The sequence below is a fragment of the Mustela putorius genome, unplaced genomic scaffold, assembly GCF_011764305.1.
Source record: "Mustela putorius furo isolate JIRA1106 unplaced genomic scaffold, ASM1176430v1.1 tig00000596_pilon_pilon_pilon, whole genome shotgun sequence".
NCBI classification, from domain to species: Eukaryota; Metazoa; Chordata; class Mammalia; order Carnivora; family Mustelidae; genus Mustela; species Mustela putorius.
The window spans coordinates 10,115,547-10,137,411 of NW_025421428.1; the positions used below are offsets into that span (position 1 = coordinate 10,115,547).

Consider the following 21,865-nt stretch of genomic DNA (forward strand, 5'->3'; position numbering starts at 1 on the left):
CAAGATTTCAGGAAACAAGATCAATAAAAGCAATTAAAAGTAAGTAATAAATAATAATTTATTATGAATTAATTTTATTATAGGCGCCTGGCTCACTCAGTCAGTAGTACATGTGACTCTGGGGTTTGTGAGTTCAAGCCCCATGTTGGGTGCAGAGGTGACCTAAACAAAACTTTAAAAAAATTAATTAGTCTTATTATTATGAACGATAATAAAATAAAATTTAGAACAATGGTATCTCTGTATTCCAGTAATAAACAGTTGGAAATGGAATTTAAAAATACCATTTGTGATATCATCAAAAAATACGAGATAGTTGGGGATAAATATTACTAATTATGCATACGACCTCTCCACTGGAAACTACAAAGCACTGCTGAGAGAAATCAGAGACCTAAATAAACGGAGAGGGATTTTATGCTCATGGAGCAGGTGATTCGGTAATGTTCAGGTATCAGTTATTTGAAAATTAATCTATAGATTCAGTACATTCCCAATAAGAATCCTAGCAACTTTTTTTTTCCCCCAGAAATTCACAAGCTGATTTTAAAGTTCGTATGAAAAGCAAAGGATGGAACAACTTTGAAAAGGAAAACAGGGACGCCTGGGTGGCCCAGTGGGTGAAGCCTCTGCCTTTGGTTCAGGTCATGATGTCAGGGTCCTGGGATGGAGCCCAGCATCGGGCTCTCTGCTCAGCAGGGAGTCTGCTTCCCCCTCGCGCTCTCGGCCTGTCTCTCTGCCTACTTGTGATCTCTCTCTCTCTCTCGTCAAATAATAAATAAATAAATAAAATCTTAAAAAAGAAATAAAAGTAAAATAAAAAGACCAACTATACTAAGTGTTGGGGAGGATGTGGTGTAACAGAGATTCTCATACGCTGCTGGTATGGGTGAAAAATGGTAGATCCATATTGGAAAATGGTTTGGCAGTTTCTTAAAATTTAAAAATTCATCCAGTCTTTCCAGTCCAAGAAAAAAGAAAGCATATGTCCCTATAAAGACTTGTGCATGAATATTCATAGCAGCTTTAGTTGTAATAGTAACAAATGGAAACACACAAATGCTCATCCACAGGTGAACCGATGGACAATGGTGTATTCACATAATGGAATTTACACAGCTGGCTCCGTCCACAGAACACGCAGCTCCCGATCTCAGAGTTGTGAGTTCAAGCCCTACACTGGGCGTAGAGATTATTTAAAAATAAAATCTTGGGGTGCTTGGGTGGCTCAGTTGTCAGGCGTCTGCCTTTTGCTCAGGTCATGATCCCAGAGTCCTGGGATCAAGCCCAGCTTCAGGTTCCCTGCTCGGCGGAAAACCTGCTTCTCCCCTTGCTTGTGCTCCCTCTCTCGCTGTGTCTATCTCTGTCAAATAAATAAATAAGGCCTTTAAAATAAAATAAAAATAAAATCCTTTGAAAATAAGCAAATAATTAAATAAAATTATTAAAAGTAGTGAAGGGCTGATACATGCTACAGCGTGCAAAATCTGAAAATAATTATGCTGACTGACAGAAGCCAGATAAAAAGGAGCACACAGCGTATTCCCTTTTATATACAATTCTAGAAAATGCAAACTAATCTATAGTGACGGAAAGCAGATGAATGGTTGCCTGGATGGGGCGGGTGAGGGTGTACAAAAAGAGGAAAAAAGGCAGGAGATAGGAAGGGTGAGAAGAATCTTTTGAGGGCAAAGGATATTCTTATTATTTTAATTGTGGTAACAGTTTCACAGTCACTATATATATATATATATATATATATATATGTCTAAACTTATGTAAGTGTACACTTTAAACATGGGCAGCTTATGGAACATCAAATATATCTTGCAGCTGGTAAAACTGTATAAAAATGAAACCAGTGGGGGAACTGGGTGAGGAGTACAAAGGATCTTTCTGTACTATCTTTGGAGCTTCCTGCAAACCTATAGTATTTCAATACAGAAAGTTAAAGGGAGATTTAAAAAATTGTATTAGTACTTGTTAAATTGCTCTGGGAAAAAAAGCTATATATATATTTTTTTAAGATTTTATTTACTTACCTGACAGAGAGAAAGAGAGATCACAAGTAGGCCCAGCAGCAGGCAGAGAGAGAAGGGGAAGGCTTCCACTAAGCAGAGAGCCCAATGTGGGACTTGGTCCCAGGACTCTGGGATCATGACCAGAGCCAAAGGCAGATGCTTAACCAGCTGAACCACACACAGGTGCCCTGGTCTAACTCATTTTTTTTTTAAGATTTTATTTATTGATTTGACAGACGGAGATCACAAGTAGGCAGAGAAGCAGGCAGAGAGAGGGGGAAGCAGGCTCCCTGTTGAGCTGAGAGCCCGATGTGGGGCTTGATCCCAGGACCCTGGGAACATGACCTGAGCCGAAGGCAGAGGCTTTAACCCACTGAGCCACCCAGGTGCCCCAACTCATTTTTTTAAAAGATTTTATTTATTTAGAGGGTGCCTGGGTGGCTCAGTGGGTTAAAGCCTCTGCATCAGGCTCCCTTCCCCCTCAGCCTGCCACTCCCCTTGATTGTATGTACTCTCTCTCTGTCAAATAAATAAATAAAGTCTTTAAAAAGCAAACTCCATATATGTTAGGAAGATTCACATTTTTATCACAAAGGGTGCATATTTTTCCCCTATGGATGTTTATCTTTTACTTTGCCACATAGAGATTTTAAATTTTATGTGGTTATTTATGTCTTATCTTTCATGGCTTTTGGATCTTGTGCCTTCATTCCCTAAGATTATGAACATTTTTCTATATATTTCTTCTAATCCCATAGATTTTCTCCTTGTAGAACTGTAATTCATTTAGAATTTATTTTTCTGTCAGATGTGAGATAGAAATAGGACTTTATTTATTTATTTTTTTAAATGATAGCCAACTGTCGGTAATTCTCTTAACATACTGTTTGTGTTTTTCCCTGTCTTCCTAACTACCATTTTAAAGAGCTGACTGATACTCTTTTACTTTTTTTTTTTTTTTAAGATTTTATTTATTCATTTGACAGAGAGAGATCACAAATAGATGGAGAGGCAGGCAGAGAGAGAGAGAGAGAGAGAGAGGGAAGCAGGCTCCCTGCTGAGCAGAGAGCCCGATGCGGGACTCGATCCCAGGACCCTGAGATCATAACCTGAGCCGAAGGCAGTGGCTTAACCCACTGAGCCACCCAGGCGCCCTTTCTTTTTCTTTTTCTTTTCTTTTTTTTTTTTTTTTTTAATCTGGAAACAATTCTTTTACTGTTGTGCAATTATGACATTTATTTATTTCTTGTATTTCCTACAAGAACTTAATCCTCGTATTCCACAGAAACATTTAGCTCTGTATCTACCACACAAGTGGGTGCAGAACTGTGGGGTTGACAAATAAAGGGACAGATACCTGTGTGCGGGCTTCACGGGAGCGGAAAAGTCCTCAGAGCTGGAGGGCGGGTTTGAGGTTTCCCAGCCCTGTGACAAAGTTTTCACCCATCAGTGGATAAATTTAAAAAAAAAAAAAAAAAAGGACATAAGCACATATGAGCCCCTAGGTGTAGAGAAAATCTTTGTAAGGCTGGCAACTATCTGTCCTCGGGAATGATCCTGAAATCTGGGCTTTTTCTCGTGTTCTGGTATGGGAAGTTTCACGTTCAACTCCGAAAGCCAAGGAAACACTGAACTAGCGGCGTGCTCATCCCTCCCGCAGTCACCGAACCACAGCCATGGAGCCCTCCGCTCGGCGCGGGCACTGCTGTCACAGGCGTGCAGGACTCAGCCGTGAAAAGACCAGCCTGGAGGCCTGGGTCGTTCAGCAGGGAAGGTCCCCATTCCCGAAACAAGGACGCCAGTTTATGGCCGCCGAGGGCCGGGTAAGGAAGAGGACAGGGTGACAAGTGCACTGCAGAGATGGAAACGGAGGCCCAGGAAAGCGCAAAGAATAGGCCTCGGGAACACAGTTCGGGCGGTCACCGGCGCGTCCTTAACTTGGGCTGCGGGGCCCGCGAGACGGGTGGGGGCGGGGGCAGGGGCGGCACGTGAGCGGGGCGGGGCCGGACCGAGGGGGGCGGGGCGAGACGAGACGGAACGCACGCGCCCGCCGCTGCGTTTCCGGTCGGAGGCCTTTGCAGACGGCCCCGCGGCCCCAGGGGGCGGCGGCGGCGGTGGCGGCGGCGGCGGCGGAGGCGGCGGGGGGATCCGGAAGTCAACGCCATGTCGAGTCTGCACAAGAGCAGGTAAGGACCACGGGGGCCGACCCAGGCACACCACTCCCGGTCAGGCCGCCCCTCTGCTTTGCAGGCGCGGCCAGGAACCCGGGAGCCCCCCTCGCGGTAGAGGGTCTTGGGCGCCCACTTTCCAACCTCATTGCCTGCGGGCCTGAGAGGGCACGGAGCGGAGGCACTTCTGCTCCCCGCTGTCACCCCATTTCTCTCCCTCATCCTGCACCCCGGGTTTCCCTCTTCCCCTCGTGTCTTCCTCATCCAAGGCCTCGAAGCTCGGTTCCCCAGCTCCCCCAACCCCACCCCCGTTTCTGTCTCCCCCTCTGCCCCAGCACCCTCCCCCCTGATGCTCCCTGTCCCCCGCTGGCCCGTTTCTAACTAGACGCGCTGGAGAACCTGGATTCTCCAGGCTCCCCTCCCCCAGGCCAAATCCCTCAGCACCGGCCAAAATTTTGCTCACTCTTCAATTCTCCTCCGCCGCTTGTTCTTTAAACCTTTTGTCCTTGCCTGCGGGTTAGCCCAGAAGTCTTCTAATGGTTATATATTTGAGCCTGGAGAGCTGCGTGCAGATTACACAGGCCCGTTGTCTAGGGATCATGTTACTCCTGGTTCCTAAGGTTCCTGGAGTTCAGATAGTGGCCCTGTGGGCTGGGCTTGGCCAGCAGGAAGTGCCCAATAAATGCTCGCTCACTAAATATTAGAAATGTGTCTGATTTCATGATGTTTGCTTGAGAACCTCTAGACAAGAATACCTCTATGTATTCTGGGTTTGAAGGAAGGAGTGATCTGTAGTTCTGTCGTTCCCCAAAGATGCCTTTGGCCAGGACCTTGACAGCTTTGCTGTCTTTCTGTCCTGAAGGGACAGGAGGAACGGGTTGAAGACGGGTGATATGAGAGCTCTGGGCTTCAGGAGTGATCACTAAGTCTGTCACTGTGGGGTTTGGGTGTGTGCTTCACCTGCCTCCCCATCCCGCCTTCTAGGATTGCAGATTTCCACGATGTCCTGAAGGAGCCCACCATCGCCTTGGAAAAGCTTCGGGAACTCAGTTTTAGTGGTAAGCGGCGGTTCCTCCGGGATCAGAGTTTTCCTAGAGCAACGCTGTGTGTGGTTGGAATGGAGGAGACAGCCCACAAGGCCACACCTGGGCAGTTCTTGGGGGCCAGGGTGCCTCCAGGGACTTCGCCAGATTCTGTGACTCTGAAACAGCCCTTGACAACCCTGACCACCAAAGACATGTCTGTGGGCCTGGATGTTTCCTGGTGTTTAAATGGTGCTTGCTGCTTGCCGGGAGTAACTGGAGAGCGGGTCTGGGAGGCTGGAGCTGCTGCAGTGTCTTCCTCACTCCTCAGACAACTTCCTGTGTTGTAGAATTTGGTTAGCTGCAGAGTGGTTTCTGGTTCTCTCCCAGGCTCGGGGATCAAAGCCGACTCAGGCGATCGTGAACTTTGGTTAAGGCCTTGAGACCCTGACTCTAGGAGCCGAACTTCAGCAATGTTTGACTTTGCCCTCCCGGGCCTGGTTACCCTGGTAACACAGAGATTTCTGCTTATCTTTTAAAATACCCTAAGGTGTTCTGTGCAGCTTCTTGTTACTGCTTGGCCCTTGTGACTTGGTCAGCAAGGAATTCTTGAGTTGCTCTTCTCCCCGTGCGGATTCTGAGGTGGAGGCATTAGCTCCTGTTCGTGGTGTTGGGGGTCTGGGAGCAATAGCTGCTTTAGCAAACTTCCTCACAGTCTTGCCGCAGCAGTTTGTTTTTTGTTCACGGGTGATATTTAGACCCTGAAGACCTTGAGGGGGTCCCGGGGTGTGTACTGAGCTGGAGACTCTTCCAGACCCTGGGGGAGCCATTCTGCGGGAGCTGTGGAGTTGGGACTGTAGGATTCACACACACCCATATTTGAGTCCCTGATTGCTCTGTGCTAAGCATTGGTTTCCTTATTTGGAAGATGAGGACACCGATGCTAATCTTGCCTATTTACTAGAGTTATAATGAGGGTTAAGTGAAGCAGTGGGCATAAGGCACAAAGCACTTACCATTTATAGCTTAATTTATGTTCCACAAGTATTTATGGTTTGCCTTCTGTGTGCTGTGTCCCATGCTAGAGAAAGGGACTATAGGACGCATTTGGCTCTTGTCTTTCTGGGGCTTACCCAGTGCTTGGGGTTACAGATGTTAAATAAATACACAAACTGTGTTATAGTCCTGATTGTGATGGACACTGTGAAGGAGAAGTCACGGAATCAGTATCGCTTGTAACGAGAGATCTGACTTTAATTGGGAAGAGATGGTGGTGGGTAAACACTGCTCCGAGGAAGAAATACCGAGAATGAGAAGGTGTTATCCTCAAAAGAACATTCCACACAGAGGGAGTGCGGGGCTGGGGACAGGGGTCACGGAGAGAAATACGCAGGATTAGCATCCAGTCCAGTCATCTTTCTGACAGAAAATGAACCTGGAAGAAGTACTTCTTGCGCATTCCATTTCCTGCCAGCTAGCTCTGAGGTGGAGGGCTGGGGGTCTGGGGACTCTGGCCTGGGGCGTGACTCTTGCCTGCTGTGTCCACAGGCATCCCCTGTGAGGGCGGACTGCGGTGCCTCTGCTGGAAGGTGGGTGTGCCTGGGCTGGGGCGTCTGCTCTGCTGAGAGTCCTTGGGTTCCTGCATGGGCTATCCCCACCCCAGCCCCTTCTTCTTGTTCTGCGCCTTTCCTTGCTTGTTCGAGGAAACTTTTCTGGGAAGTTGGGGGTTTTCTGTTCTTCTTGGCATCCCCTCCAGGATCCCCTTGGGGATGGAACGCTTTGTATTTGCCAGAGAAGCCCTCTCCTTCCTGGTTCATACAGAGAAACGGAAGTGATGCTTCATGGGACAAAAAAAAAGGCCTTGCTTTGCCCACGGCTCTTAGCTGAGGTGGGAGCCAAAGCCCAGTGCCTGGGTTTCCAGCCTCTTTGAGCACCACATTTTATTATCATTTGGAAGTCTGTGTGAAGAAAAGCAGCGGAAAGGGCTGGTTTGGGGTCAAGGAGGAGGGAGTCAGTGGAGGGAAAAGGGAAGGCTACCCTAGTCTACACCTCCGTTCGTGGGTTTCAGCCCGTCTGGTCTGCTCTGGGCTTTATTAGGCATTTTCCGTGAGGCCAGTCCACCTCCATGTACTGTCTGGGATTGAGCTGGAGAGTCGCCAGAGCTTTATTCCTCTCCCTTGTGCAGATTCTCCTGAACTACCTCCCCTTGGAAAGAGCCTCATGGACCTCCATCCTGGCCAAGCAGAGGTGAGACCATGAGCGAGGGGGATGATGGGAGGCCTTTGTGTCAGATCGCAGGTCCACGCTCCCGGGATGGGACCTTTGGGATCATCCGTGTCTCCTCTTCTCTTCCACAGGGAGCTATATTCTCAGTTCCTGAGAGAAATGATTATTCAGCCTGGCATTGCCAAGGCCAACATGGGTGTGTCCAGGGAGGATGTGACCTTTGAGGACCACGTGAGTAAGGATGACAGCAGGGACCAAGGCTACAGAGTAGGGAGGGATGCAGGCTTTGGAGCTGGCAAGTTCCCCAGCCCCGGAGGACAGGAGGAGCCAATCTGGGTCCCCTCTTGGCCTACCCGGTACCTCCTTTCTGCGTGGGGCCCCTTGGCCCATGAAAGCTGTTGTCTCTTGTTTCTACTTCCCGGGCTCTGGACCCAGTAGAGAATGTTAAGTCATATCTTGGGCTCCGAGGCGTGCGTAGCTCCGAGCCGGGTCCTCGTGTCGGCACGGTCTCCTTTCCACCCCACCTCTGTTCCGTGGGGAAGGTTTTGATTTTAGAGTTGAAGAAAGTCAGAGCAGGCAGGAGTGAGGATAGACTATGTTCCTGTGGCCAAGAGGAAGCCTCATTCTCTCCTCAAATACTGAGCCCCTCCCCATGTGCAGGAAGTGAGGATAGATGGACCCAGGCTCCGAGGATTAGGAGGGGCGATTCAGAGTGTTGATGAGTCACATTTCAAGAGACCTAATGATACCCCGTGCATTCATTCAAGCGTTCAGCAGCGCCTGGTGTAGGCAGCGTTCGAGAGCGGCAGCCACAGACAGAAGGGACGCTCCCTGGCCAGCAGGGATGTCGTCAGGACAGACTGCGGGGCTCTGCTTGGAGTTAGAACGTGATGTGGGAGGCTCCCCGTCTGGCTCACGGGCTGTCTCAGAGGCTCAGCAGGGCCCCTGTGGGATTGTTGGTTTGGGGCCTCTGCTCCGGCCCCCAGACTGGAGTCTGTCGGCTGACATCCTTGTCGGACCTAGAACAGAGCCGTTGATTCTCTCCACACAGCCGCTCAACCCCAATCCTGACAGCCGGTGGAACACTTACTTCAAAGACAACGAGGTGCTGCTGCAGATCGACAAAGACGTCCGGTAAGTGGGGCCCTGGGGGGTCAGGAGCTGGCCCATGGGACTGTTGGGGAGTTTCCCAGTCCTGTGCTTTCCAGCCCATGCCCACAGGTGGGTGTTTGAGGAACTAGTGGGTCATCCAGTAGGTGGGTCCAGGCCCCAGCAATGTCGGCCTGTGAATGGGGCTGGCAAGCGAGGTGAGTGCTTGACGCTCCTCTTGCCCTGCCTTAGTGGCATTGGTGCCCCAGGCGTGTACGGATGGTTCATCCGATGGTTCCGGCAGCAGGTACTGAGGCCCTGCTTTATGGCAGGCTCCATGCCAAGCTCTGGGTTGAGCATGGAGTCGACAGACATAGCCCTTCTTAGGAGCTTAGTACCTGGTGGGGAGGACGGGAAGGTAGTTGTTCAGCAAGACATCTTCCAAGTAACTAGCATTTGTGGTAAATGCTCTGAGAGGAGAGTTCAGGGCGCTTTTTACAGTTTGGGGGAAGCCTTGGCTGAGGTCTCAGGAGTGGTAGACCTTGGGGGATGAGGAAGAGAAAGGTCGTGGCTGGGGAGAGCTGCCTGCAGGAAGGCCCTGGAAAGCGCACAGAAGCACATTTGAGGAGCAGTGTGAAGGCCAGCGTGCTTGAAGCCACACTAGAGGGGGGGTGGGGGTTGGACCTCGGACTTGATCCGGAAGACATGGGGCAATTGTGCAAAGGTCTTAAGCACAGGAGTGACGGGGTCAGGTGGGTGTTTTATGAAAAGTGGTGAGCTACAGTGTGTACGTGGGTGTGCTTTTCCACTAGGCAGAGAAATGTGGAAACACACTTGTGCTGTCCTGTGGGGTTGGCGGGTCTGGCCGTGGGCGGGATCTCCCACAAGGCTGTGTGAGGAGCGGGAAGGGAGCCTTATCTGCAGTGGGGCTGAATGGTTGGAACTAGAGTTCTGGAGGCTGTTTGGCTGGTTTCAGTTCCGCCTTCAGCGGGTGTCAGCTGAGTCTCCAGGCCCTTGCCACGCTGGGTGCTGCTCCTCTGTCTCTGCTCATTTGGCCCAGGCCTGTCTTCAGAAGGCCCCAACTGGATACCTGGCCCAGTGTGGCTCTGCCAGGATGCCTGGGGCTCGTCTCCTGCATTCTTTGGCTGGTGTTGGGGCATCCTCTGTCCAGAAGGTGTCTTAACCAACCACATCTTGAACCCGGTTCTAGAGAAATTGGTTCAGTCTCACGCTGGTAGCGACTGTAGCACGTCGCGCAGTGTTTCTGGAGAGCAGGTTTGCAATGTGCTGTATGTGAGAAGTCTGGAAAACGTGCTTCTGCTGTCTCACGGACACGAGAAAAACCTGGTGCCTTAAACTCACATGGTGCTGTGTGTCAGTGATTCCTCAGTCAGACCGGAAGCAAAACAAAAGCAACTCTGTCACATTCTAGAAACTATCTCCCACCTTGATTTGTTCTCTCCCTCCGTCTTGGACATCTTCCTGTGTCAGCTGTATATGCGGTCCTTTTATACCACGTGCAACGTCACTATTTTAAACCACGCTATACCTAACACCCTGGCATATTGGATAAATGTATATTTTTAAAGATTTTATTTTTTGTCAGAGAGAGAGAGAGGGAGAGAGAGCGAGTGTGTGCCTGCACAGGGCTACCTGCACACAAGCAGGGGGAGCGGCAGGCCAAGGGAAAAGCAAGGCTCCCTGATGAGCAGGGAGCCCAATGTGGACCTTGATCCCAGGACCCTAGGGTCGTGACCTGAGCTGAAGGCAGATGCTTAACTGCTTGAGCCACCGAGGCTCCCTAGATAAATATTTTTGACATGGAGAGATGTTTGTGGTTTAAGAGAAGAGTTGGAGGGCAGCCCTCTTGTGTCCCTTCCCTTCTCGGGAGCTTTGTACTATCACTTTGCTGTTGCTCAATAAATCTTGCTTTGCTGCCCACCAAAAAAAGGAAAAGAAAAAAAAAAAAGATTTGGATTAGAAGATCATAAAGACCCCGAAAAGTTTATATGTGTGTGTATCTATTTACAAATAACACATAAGAATATGGGTATATTTGTGTGTGGATATATATATAAAATACGTGTCTTGCTCTTTAAAAACTAACCTTTTAAAAATAAAATGTTGTTTTTTATTTTATTTTTATTTTTTTATTTTTTTTTTATTTTTAAAGATTTTTATTTATTTGACAGACAGACCACAAGTAGGCAGAGAGGCAGGCAGAGAGAGAGGAGGAAGCAGGCTCCCTGCTGAGCAGACAGCCCGATGTGAGGCTCGACCCCAGGACCCTGGGATCATGACCCGAGCCGAAGGCAGAGGCCTTAACCACTGAGCCACCCAGGCGCCCCTAAAATGTTGTTTTTTAAAAACACATAAAAAATGCCTTTTGGGGGGCGCCTGGGTGGCTCAGTTGGTTGGACGACTGCCTTCGGCTCAGGTCATGATCCGGGAGTCCCAGGATCGAGTCCCACATCGGGCTCCCAGCTCCATGGGGAGTCTGCTTCTCCCTCTGACCTTCTCCTCGCTCATGTTCTCTCTCACTGTCTCTCTCTCAAATGAATAAATAAAATCTTTAAAAAAAAAAAAAAAAAAAATGCCTTTTGGGATACTGGTGCACCCCGCAGTGGGGCGCTGATAGAATGCCCCAAACCTCCACCCTGAGTAACAGAACTCTCTCCTGTTTCCTCTCGACAGGAGGTTGTGCCCAGACATATCTTTCTTCCAGAGAGCCACCGAGTACCCCTGCCTCCTTATCCTGGACCCCCAGAATGAGTTTGAGACCCTTCGAAAGCGGGTGGAGCAGACAACGCTGAAATCCCAGACAGTGGCCCGGAACCGGAGTGGAGTCACAAATGTGAGAGCCAGCCTGGGGGCCCCAAGGGACCTTTTCCTCCATGCCTCCCTTGGAGCCCTGGCCACTGGCCATCAGGCCTCCGACCGTCTGCCCTAACAGTTACCCAGAGCGACTTTGGGTAATTTGGTCCTGCCAGGTTCACCTCTGGGGTTCCTTGTACAAGTCAGGTCTCCAAAAGCTGGGTGTCAGGGGTTCCGGGGGAGGGCCCTGCTGTGCAGTGTAGGAGTAGCAGAGGAGATGCCTCTTGAGAAAGTAACTACCTGTTGATGTGGAAAGTATGGTGGGAGCAGTGATGGCGGTGGGGAGCTCACCTGCCCTGGCCTGGCCACGACTTCTCTGAGGAGATGACATTTAAGCTGAGCCCCCAAGAACTAGGAGGAAAGCTCATTCCAGGAGGAGAGGAGGGCATACGTGGAGGCTTCAGGCAGGAGAGAGCCGTGGTGTGTTCGGGGACTGGGGGTGTCCAGCCTGGCTAGATGCTGGCAAGATCAGTGGTGTCGAGGCTGGCTGGGGCCTTGGTCCTGAGGGCTGCGGAGCCTTGCAGCATTCCTGGCAGGCCAGTGACACGATTCGGGTCTGCTTCTGGAAAGGACTGCTGTGGGCCCCATGAGGGTATTGATCAGAGGGGTAGGAATGGAGGTTGGGAGGCAGCTGCATTCTCCAGGCAAAGGCATGTGAGGGCCAGGGTAGAATGGGGGGCTGGGGTAGAGCTGAGAGACTTAGGAGCTAGAATTTTTTTTAAGATCTTATTTTTTTAAGTCGTCTCTGTACCCAGTGTGGTGTTCAGATTTACGTCCCTGAGATCAAGAATCGTGTACTCTGCTCACTGAGCCGGCCGGCTGTTCCAGGAGCTAGAATTAATAGGACTTGTACTGGCCAAGTCATGCTGAGTGTTTGAATCCCGTTCTTCTAGCAGATTCTGTAACTCTGAGAAGTTGCTTGTAGCCAGATGAAGCACATTGCCTTGTTCTTTGATTTACACCTGTGCTTTGTTATGTGGAACTCCCAAATTGTTCCTCAAAATTTTTCATTGTCCTCCAACAGTGGAAAAACCTTTCTCTGGAATCACCCAACAAACTAATGACAGATAATTTCAGAAGCTTTTGGCCTCCCAAGTAGAATGACTGATGAGGTCTCTGTGTCTCTAGGAGAGCAGCCATTTTCTATTTCAGAGGTGACAAGGGCAGTTACAACTGATCCCTGGGTCCCCCATTCTGGGACAGAATGCTTGGTTTTGTGGGTGACCTTCTTACTCACTGCTGATGTCTTGGCTATAGGGCAAGGTGGGGATCTGACTTCATTCATTTCACTATAATAATTGGGGGTTTGAGAGCCAAGGTCTTACCCACTTTAGGTTCCAGTCTGGTCTTCATGGCAGAGAACCTGACCAGAAGCTTCATCCTTGGACCTCGGAGCCTGTGGTTGGACAGTTTAGTTGAGCATCCATCTAACTTTGGGACAGTAATACCTGGTGACCTTCCTGGGCTTCCATCTCCTCTTCTATAAACTGGACATAATCATTTCCAACCTCCTAGCTTTTAAACTGGCCAGAGGTTGAAATGAGCTTGTGGCTCTTTAGATTTTGGGAAGGCTGGAAAGCGCTTCTCTGAGGTCTTGGCTCTGGGCCCTGTGGTCAGCCACTCTGGGTGCTGCTACATAATGCAAGCATTTGATGAGTAACCCAGCATGTTTGTTTGTTTAATATTTTATTTATTTATTAGAGAGCACGAGCAGGGGGGAAGGGCAGAGAGAGAGGGAGAAGCGGACTCCTCACTGAGCAGGGAGCCTGACTTGGGACTTAATCCAGGACCCAGAGATCATGACCCGAGCCGAAGGCAGATGCTTCGCTGATGGAGCCACCCAGGCGTCCCAAGTGACCTAACATTTCTGAGCCTCAGTTTCCTCATTGTGAAAATAACATCGAGCAGATACCGTCGATTGTACAGAGGATTTGATGGCTTGTAGAGCGCCGTCTTGCATTCGGCAAACTCTCAGGAAATGTTAATGATGTGTGTATGAGCACACGTGGATGCATGTGCATAGGAGGGAGAGGGACTTGGTCTTCAGGACCCTGTGCTTCAGGGACGGCTCCATACGCTGTCCCTGCCCGCACTGGCCTGTAGCTCTCTCACCCTGGGAACTCTGGCACCTGACTCCTCACAGAGCCCCTGAGGCTCCTGTTGGCACCTGCTGTTGGAGACCTCTGCCCTGCTTTACGAACGGCCCCCTGGAGCAGGGATCTTCTTCTATTTACTGCCAACTTTTTCTTTTCCTTTCTTTTCTTTTTTGTTTAAGATTTATTTTAGAGAGAGTGAGAGAGAGGGAGTGTACGTGTGCACTCAGGGGACGTGCAGAGGAAGAGGAAGAGAATCTTAAGCCGACTCCCTGCTTAGTGTGGAGCCTGGTGTGGGGCCGGAGCCCACCACCCTGAGATCATGACCTGAGCCGAAACCAAGGTTGGATGCTTGACATCCTGAGCCACCCAGGCTCCCCTCTAACTTTTTCTTAATGGAGAATCTGAGGAGCGCCTGGCTGGCTCAGCAGGTAGAACATGGGACTCTCAATCTCAGGGTTGTGAATTCGAGTCCCTCCTTGGATGTAGAGATGATTTAAATGAATCAAACTTAAAAAAAAAAAAAAGAGAGAGAGAGAGAGAGAGAGAGAGAAAATCTGAAACTTGCAGAGAAGTTGAAAGAAGAGTACAGTACTCAACTATATACTTTGCACCTGAATTCAACAGTTGTTAACTTCCTGCTGAACTTGTGGGTATATTCTGTATGGAGTGAGTTGCACGTGGCCTGACCCTCGCTCCCCAGGTATGTCAGCAGGCATCTCCTGGGAGCGAGCAATTCCTCCTCCTTAACCGCCATCACATCTATGAAAATTAATAATTCCACACTAACATCCAGTATCCAGGCCATGGTCAGGTGTCCTCCATGGTGCTGAGAATATTTCTATTGTTTGACTCCCAGCCAGGACCCAGTCAAGGTGTATATGTTGCATGGAGATGTTACGTTTCTGTAGTCTTGTGATCTAGGGCGGCCTCCACTGTCCCCCCAGGTGTAGTATTTGACTTTCTGAAGAATCTGGGCCAGTTGTCTGTTATTTAAAGGTTGGTTCTTGTTGTTGTTGTTGTTATTTTTAATTTATTTTAGAGAGTGTGTGCATGCACGTGAGCCAGGGGGAAGAGAAGCATGGGAGATGGAGACAAGTAGACTCCCCACTATGCAGGGAGTCTGACTCACAGCTGATAGAGGGCTCAGCTCTAGGACCCTGAGATCATGACCTGCGCTGAAATCCAGAGCTGTATGCTTAACTGAGCCACCCAAGCGCTCCTGTTGAAAGATTTTTTAAAACAGTAAAATATGGGGCACCTGGGTGGCTCAGTCGGTGAAGCGTCTGCCTTTGGCTCAGGTCCTGATCTCCAGGTCCTGGGATCGAGCTGGGCATTGGGCTCCCTGCTCAGCAGTGAGTCGGCTTCTCCTTCTCCTCTGAAATCCCTCTCCCTCTGTGATTGCTTTCACTCTCTCTCAAATAAATAAAATCTTAAAAGAAAAAAAAAGTAAAGTATAACTTACATGCAATAAAATGCCAGATCTGAAGTGTACAGCGGGGTGAACTTTTTCTTATGTCCGTATCTTGTGCTGCCAACCCAGTCAAGACACTGAACATTTCCATCATCTAGAATGTTCCTTAGTGTCCCTTGCCAGTCAGTACGCCCTCACCTCAGGGGCAAGTGTTGTAGCTTTTATCACCATAAATTAGACTTTAGTCCAGCTGTCTTGTACAATGTCCCACATTCTGGATTTGTCTGCTTGTTTCTCCTCATGGTATTAGACACATCTGCTTTGCTCTGTATTCCCCATAAGCTGGAAGTTGGGTCTAGGCTGAAGGGTGAACATATCTGAACACATTATCTGTAATGCCGCCTGCCTTCCCGGGTCCTCTCCTCCCACAGATGAGCTCCCCGCACAAGAACTCCGCGCCGTCCTCCCTGAATGAGTATGAGGTGCTGCCCAACGGCTGTGAGGCCCACTGGGAGGTGGTGGAGCGCATCCTGTTCATCTATGCCAAGCTCAACCCTGGCATCGCTTACGTGCAGGGCATGAATGAGATCGTGGGACCCCTCTACTATACCTTTGCCACTGACCCCAACAGCGAATGGAAAGGTAAAAGGGCTCATGGCTGCCCCCATCCCCCCGGCGTCTCCCTAGAAAAGTGGACCAAGGAAATCCAGGCTGATGGGCCTTATCAGGCTGTGCAACTCTCTTCCCTTCTCTGGGCCTCCATCTGCCCTCCTTCAGATGGGAGGGGTTCACCTGGATGGTCTCCGGGTTCCTTTGCAGCTCAGGTTTTCTAGAATGTTGGAGGCATACTGATCCCTCTCTATTTATCACTGAAATCCTGGTAGAGGGGATGAGATTAATATACAGGAAGCTGAATGATTGACAAGGAATTAAATAACGATTGGGAAGATGTCATCAGAAGAGCATGTGATAGTTGCTAAGTGAAAGTACAGTGTTGCCAGAAGACATGAGAAGCCATGATGTCCTTAGTGTGGGGGTAGAGCATGGTCAAGGAGCGAGGAGGGCCCGAGTCCAGCCGGGAGGGTGGGTGGCCCGGAGAGGCTCAGAGGTAACGGGGGAAGCTGTCCTATGAGTGAGAGTTGGGATGGGTCTCAGGAGAGCATCAGTTCCCTTGCAGCTGTCCTCCCCCTGCCCCTGTCACCAGAGCACGCCGAGGCAGACACCTTTTTCTGCTTCACCAACCTCATGGCTGAGATCCGGGACAACTTCATCAAAAGCCTGGACGACTCACAGTGTGGCATCACCTACAAGATGGAAAAGGTGTACTCCACCTTGAAGGACAAGGACATGGAACTCTACCTGAAACTGGTGAGGGGCACCAGGACCCCTGGGCCAAGGCAGACAGATGGGAAGGGGCACAGATAGCGGGCCTCCTGAGCACCCCAGGCCCCGGGCAAGGTCTGGCTTGAGTCTGGAGATGAAAAGTGGCCACTCCACTGGGGACCGCTGGCCCAAGTGCTGTGGCACGACTGGGAGACAGAGGCAGCAGTTGATGTGGAGACTAGCAGGCTGGGTGTGAAGAGGAAGTGGGCAGGGGGCCTGTCATGGGCCAGGCACGGCATAGGCTGTTTACTGTGTGCTGGATGCCTTTAGCCTGGTGGTAGTCCTCTGAGAAAAACGTAGGAATGTCATTCTTAAAAATCAAAAATAATCTAAAAAGTTACTGGACTGGCATTCCCTGTTTATTTCAGAAAACAGTTTTGTGAAGAGACATTCTATATAAACAAAAATCATTTGAACAGAAAAATACATATAAACAGGTCTTTTTAAACAGAAATGGAATTATGGTTTTGCTTTCCCTAACAATTTTACTGTTAATATTCCCTGGGGCTGACCAGAGGCTCATCTTTCTGGGGAATGATGGCCCATAAGGCTGTAGTGTAGCGGAAATAAGTGAAATGATCTGTTTCACATGCTAATAAACACAAGCCCAGGCTTTTTAGTAAGTGCCCGATAATGGGTCTGTCTGCTGCTAAATCCCATACCGTATCTTAAAAATAATTAGAGCAATCACTTGTAAATCTAGAGAGCTTACACCAAAGCTTGGATTTCTGGCTTCTCTTGACAAATTGGAAGATCTGACAGCACTGGCTGGCGGCAAGCAGCGGCTGCCCCTCAGCTGGCTGAGGCTCTCCAGGCACCCCAGTGCCTTTGCCCACTCAGTGTGCCTGGCCCAGGCACATGTGGCTGGTGTGATAGGCCGCCTGGCACCGCGTGGTAACCAAGCACCCCACCCCATGCCCGTGTCTCCCCAGCAAGAGCAGAACATCAAGCCCCAGTTCTTCGCCTTCCGCTGGCTGACACTGCTGCTGTCCCAGGAGTTCTTGCTGCCCGACGTCATCCGTATCTGGGATTCCCTGTTCGCTGACGACAACCGTTTCGACTTCCTCCTCCTGGTCTGCTGTGCCATGCTCATGTGAGTGTGATGGCCAGCAGAGGGGTTGGCGGGGCCTGTCCTCAGGAGGAGTGAGCTACCGTGGGCTGGGAGGAGGGAGTGGGAAGGGGCCCGCTGGGCCTGCACTCCACGGCCTGGGGTTCCAGCAACTTCTCCGCTTGTTTCCCTCAGACTGATCCGGGAGCAGTTGCTGGAAGGGGACTTTACCATAAACATGCGGCTCCTGCAGGTAATAGGATCTGGTGTGGTGAGCTCTGTCTTTAGCCGAGAGAGGCATGTGCTTACCAAGCACCCACCCACGCCTGTGGGTGACAAGCTGCTGTGACAGGCTGGGGTCAGGAACCTGGGACATAAGCGTCCAAACCCTTGGGCAGATCTGGGCTGGATCTAGGTTTGAGTCCCACTTCTGCCACTTGAGTGTGGTGTTGCCTTGAGTGAATGACTCGGCATCCCTGGACCAGACGCTCTACGGAGCTTTGTTGTAACTGGGACACAGTGGCCCCAGGTCCATCGCAGTACTTGTTGGTGCGAGTGCTCGGGCCTGGGGGAGGACGGGGCACATAAGGGTTAAGAACCTGGTGCCAAAGCAGACAGCTGTGGGTCCACGTCTTCGTGCTGCCATGCCTGAGCCAAGTGACCACCTCTCCAGGCCTCGCGTTCTTCAACACCTGGCCTGGGGTTGGTGTGCAGTAACTGGACTGGCCAGGTCTGTAAGAGAGGAGGTGACCCGTGAACTAGTGTGCCAGCAATGTCCTGTCCGCTCTCAGGCGGCTCGTTACGAATGCGCTTGGGTTTGAGGTTAGGAGAGAGATGGGGGGTGGGGGTTGGTCCTGGTGCTAAGGAAGACGCTGTGATCCTAGCTGGTGCTGATCGGGTTGGGCTGGTGAGGGCTGCAGCAGGTGGTGTTCACTCTATGCGGGGGTTTGGGCAGAATGCCGCCTCTGGTAGCCTGTGGTCCTTGTCCCTGAGGCTGGGGGCCCAGGGCGGTGACAGGGCCCATGGGAGGGGCGTGGCTGTGGCAGAGGTGGTGAAGGGTGACTGACTTCAGAGGCACATTGTTGACCTTTCCCATACCTAGGATTATCCCATCACCGATGTCTGCCAGATCCTCCAGAAAGCCAAGGAACTCCAAGACTCAAAGTAGCCCGCTGGCAAGAGGCCCAGGTTTGGGAGAGAAGACACCGACCCCTGTACCGTGGCTTCTGGGACACACAGGAGCCTCTGGGATCCCAGCCAGCCCGAGGGGAAGCTGCAGGACCGGCCCGCTCCGGGCCTCCTCATTTGGCCCTCACCCTAGGCCGCGCCCCTCTGGGGGCACACTGTGCCATGCTCCTTTCTAACCACCCAGCCCTGGCGCTCTCCTTCTCTTCGACCCCGGGGACCTTTGGCCCAGGCTGCCGAGCAAGGCTGGAGCTCATGAGGTGGTTTCTTGGGGCTAGGGCACACTGGGGGCACTGGGGGCTGGCAGGGGTCCTCCCCCGCCTGTGCTCGGCCGCTCCCTTCCTCCTCTCCTGCTCAGATCTTCTGGGCTCTGGTTGCAGGAGGTGCTGGGCAAATGAGCCAGAAACTGCTTCTGGTTCTTGGTGCTTAGGCTTCTCCGTGGGGAAGGTGACACTGTGAAGGAGCTAAGAAGCTGCCAGGCCCAGGTCACGCCCTCTGTCCCTCTCCCACCGAGTGTGTGTTTCTGTTTGTAGTCATGGGTGTGTGTGTGTGTGTGTGTCTTCATCCCCCAGGTGTCTGCTGCTCCTGTGTGTGCGTCTGTCACACTGTGTGAGGGGGGTGGGGGTATCTTTGGTCCCTCGAGGTCTTTCTTCTTGGTCTCCCTCCCTTCACAGAGTATGTGTGACTCTCTGGCTCTGTCTGCCCCTCTCTCCATTTCCCTCTGCCCTTCTCTCTTGGGGTGCCTTATCCCCAGCCACTTCACCCCCCTCCCCTCCATTCCATGAACCCCAGAGACAGAATGAAGAGTCTGGCTGAGCAGAGCCCCTGGGGTCAGCTTTGGTATGTTCCCATCCCCAGCCCTAGGCCCCTGGGTCCCACAGACTGGGAGGGAGTCAGTGCCTCGCTAGAGGGCCCTGAATCTGCTCCCAACAACAACCTTGGACACCAAGAGCTGCTGAGAAATGGTGGCCCACAAGGCCCCTTGCCCTCCTTTCTGCCCAGGGCTGGAGGAAGATGAGGGAGAACCGCATCTTCCAGAGGTTCCCCGCAAAGGCCCTTGTTTCCCAAAGGAAAAGGATGCACAAATGGTACTGTGCCAGGGGTTGGGATCCAAGTGCTTCAGAAGACTAGTCATTCCCATGGCTTCCAGGTCCCGCCCAGGGCGGTGAGTCCCATAAAGGCTGGGGGCGGGCGACGGGAGCCTCCCTGGGCCAGTGGTAGCTGAGCTTAACAGCCCTGGATCCTGCCAGTGCCAGGAAAGGCATGTTTCCCCCAAGCAGGGTGAAGGAGCTGCTGGCCCTTCTTCCCTGGGCACCTGCGTGGGCTGCCCCCAGGATTTGGGACGGGGCGCCCTGAGCAGGAGCAGCCGGCTTCTCTTGCCCCTGGGCCGTGGGAGGAGTGGGCTTATTTTGACCAAACCCCTCCTCCTCCTGTGAGGAAGCAGGTGGCTTGTGTCTGGAAGGCTGGGCAATGTAGCAGGGGTCCTCAGGCTCTCAAACTGGCCAGCGGTCTTTTGTCCCCAGAGCCTTCCCGAGTCTGGCATCCAGGACTTCGTGCTGCCCACCCAGGCCTGGCTGTGGGCCAGGAAGAGCTGTCCCCAAGTGGCTCCTATACCAGGCTGTACCTTGGGACGTTGTGCACATGCCTTTTTGCCTCCTCCTCTCCCAACATACAGTGTTTGGGAGATTTTTTACTATTTATTCAGACCCCTGGTTATTTATTGCCTACTGGCTAGTGCTTGATTCGGAGGTGAAGGGTGGGGCCAGGAGGGTAAAAAGCCGTTGGAGATAGTCTTCTGACTTTCCAAGTCAGAGTCTGCATTCTCTCCTCCTGCCTCTGGGACCTTCTTGATTTCCCAGCAGGTCCCGGCTGGGAGGGCTGTGAGCTCTGTACTGGAACTGGAGTAAGGGATACCGGAGGGCCGGTGTTGAGAGGGCTGTTGTGGCCTCCGGACTGCAAGACCCCAGCATGGCACAGAGACACACTTCCCACCAGCCTGGCTTGACCTCTTCCCAGAACTTGTCAGCTGGTGGTTCAGTCCCGACTTTGACCCCTTCCCAGTCTGAGGCTTGGGCCCCAGCCTGGGATGCAGCAGACTCTGCCCAGGACACCTGATGCATTCCCTCTTGCCTGTCCCTCTCCTTTCCCTCCTGGGGCCATACTACTTGAATCATTGCATCTGATTCGCCTCATTGGCAGGCTTAGGTCCAGTGCTCTCTCCTTGACCTTGGGATGAAGGTCAAGAGCAGAGGGATCGTGTCCAGATTGGGCTGAGCTCTCCAGATTCTCCAGGGAGGCACCTGAGAGCCAGAGTGCCTGAGGCTTCCCCATTGGGAAGCTGCCCCCAGGACTTTGGACACTTAAGAGATTGGGCTGTATGAGCTCAGCAGGTCTCGCTGCGGGCTCAGAATGTGAGTCTGCTTTTGTTCTTTTCATCAGTTTTATTCCTTGAATCAATGCTGTTGATGACAAGTTGTCTTTAATAAATCATGTGTTCTTTGCAATGAGCTTTGGTGTTGTGATGGGCTGAAACCTTTGAGACCTCAGAGAAGGACAAATCTGAGTAGGGGTAGAGTCCAGAGACTGAGAGTGGGCAAAGAAAAGGCGGGGAAATTCTTGTTGAAGAGCCCATTCAAGTCTTCTCATTCAACAATTGCAATTTGCACCTGCCAACGAAGGGCCAGTGGGCTAGGGAAGGAGGTACTTCACACTCGATCACACAGCAAGTTATTTTTGAGATTGACAGAATTTTGGAATTCAAGTAAATACAATCCGGACTGCCCACAATCTAGAGAAAATCACTGAGAACATGTTAGTCTTTGCTTTATCATTGTCGTTTTCTTGATAAAATTTTGCGTACTGTCTCATCCCTGAGGTTAGGTGGTAAGCAAGTTGCTGATATTTGCGGGCTATATAGTATTCCCAAAGACTAAAGAATGAGTCCAGCCTCTACTTGGGGTATTTTGCTTAGTTCACCCTCCATTAGGAGTAATACTGCCGCGTTTAAAATCCTAGCGTTCCGGATTCATTTTCCCAGGCGCAGCTCTCTAAGTAGGTTGAAAGGTATGAACCTTTTAGGGCTGTTAAACATACTGCAAGGCTGTGTTCTAGAATCGTGCCGGTTTCCCACCCAACCAGCCATTCCCCAGCCGCCTGCATCCTTGTCCTGTTGCTCGGATTTGCCTATGTCCTAGAACTTTTGACGTACGGTGTAGTGGGTAGGAGGGTAGATTTTGGTGTCAGACAGACCTGGGGTCTTGTCCTTGTTCGCTTGTTTTGCCAAGTAGGAACTTCCTCTCGAGGTTCTTCTGAAGGTTAAGTCAAGTAGTGGAAGCGGATTAG

At 51.1% G+C, this 21,865-nt stretch overlaps 1 protein-coding gene across 3 annotated transcripts; it reads left to right on the forward strand.

The window, feature by feature from the left end:
* The first annotated feature begins 4,048 nt into the window (after window positions 1-4,048).
* On the forward strand, window positions 4,049-21,030 carry TBC1D13 (TBC1 domain family member 13). 3 transcript variants are annotated; one of them, XM_004757423.3, is made up of 12 exons: window positions 4,049-4,207; window positions 5,174-5,247; window positions 6,760-6,800; window positions 7,397-7,458; window positions 7,569-7,668; window positions 8,489-8,571; window positions 11,221-11,380; window positions 15,339-15,549; window positions 16,112-16,275; window positions 17,223-17,383; window positions 17,534-17,591; window positions 18,441-21,030. In XM_004757423.3, exons 1-12 carry the CDS (start codon window positions 4,185-4,187, stop codon window positions 18,504-18,506), a joined length of 1,203 nt encoding a protein of 400 aa, XP_004757480.3. In that variant the 5' UTR covers window positions 4,049-4,184; the 3' UTR covers window positions 18,507-21,030. The 3 variants fall into 3 exon arrangements, with proteins under 3 accessions (XP_004757480.3, XP_012914115.1, XP_044938488.1); XM_013058661.2 differs by lacking the exon at window positions 6,760-6,800 and having other exon boundaries at window positions 4,078-4,207; XM_045082553.1 differs by lacking the exon at window positions 4,049-4,207 and having other exon boundaries at window positions 5,172-5,247; window positions 7,309-7,458.
* The last annotated feature ends 835 nt before the right edge of the window (window positions 21,031-21,865 follow it).

Bases quoted from the DNA above. Each gene is read 5' to 3' on its own strand.
- TBC1D13 (XM_004757423.3), top strand. From the start codon at position 4,185: ATGTCGAGTCTGCACAAGAGCAG. The intron at 4,208-5,173 runs GTAAGGACCACG...CCCGCCTTCTAG, and splicing joins TCGAGTCTGCACAAGAGCAG to GATTGCAGATTTCCACGATG. The intron at 11,381-15,338 runs GTGAGAGCCAGC...CTCCTCCCACAG, and splicing joins ACCGGAGTGGAGTCACAAAT to ATGAGCTCCCCGCACAAGAA.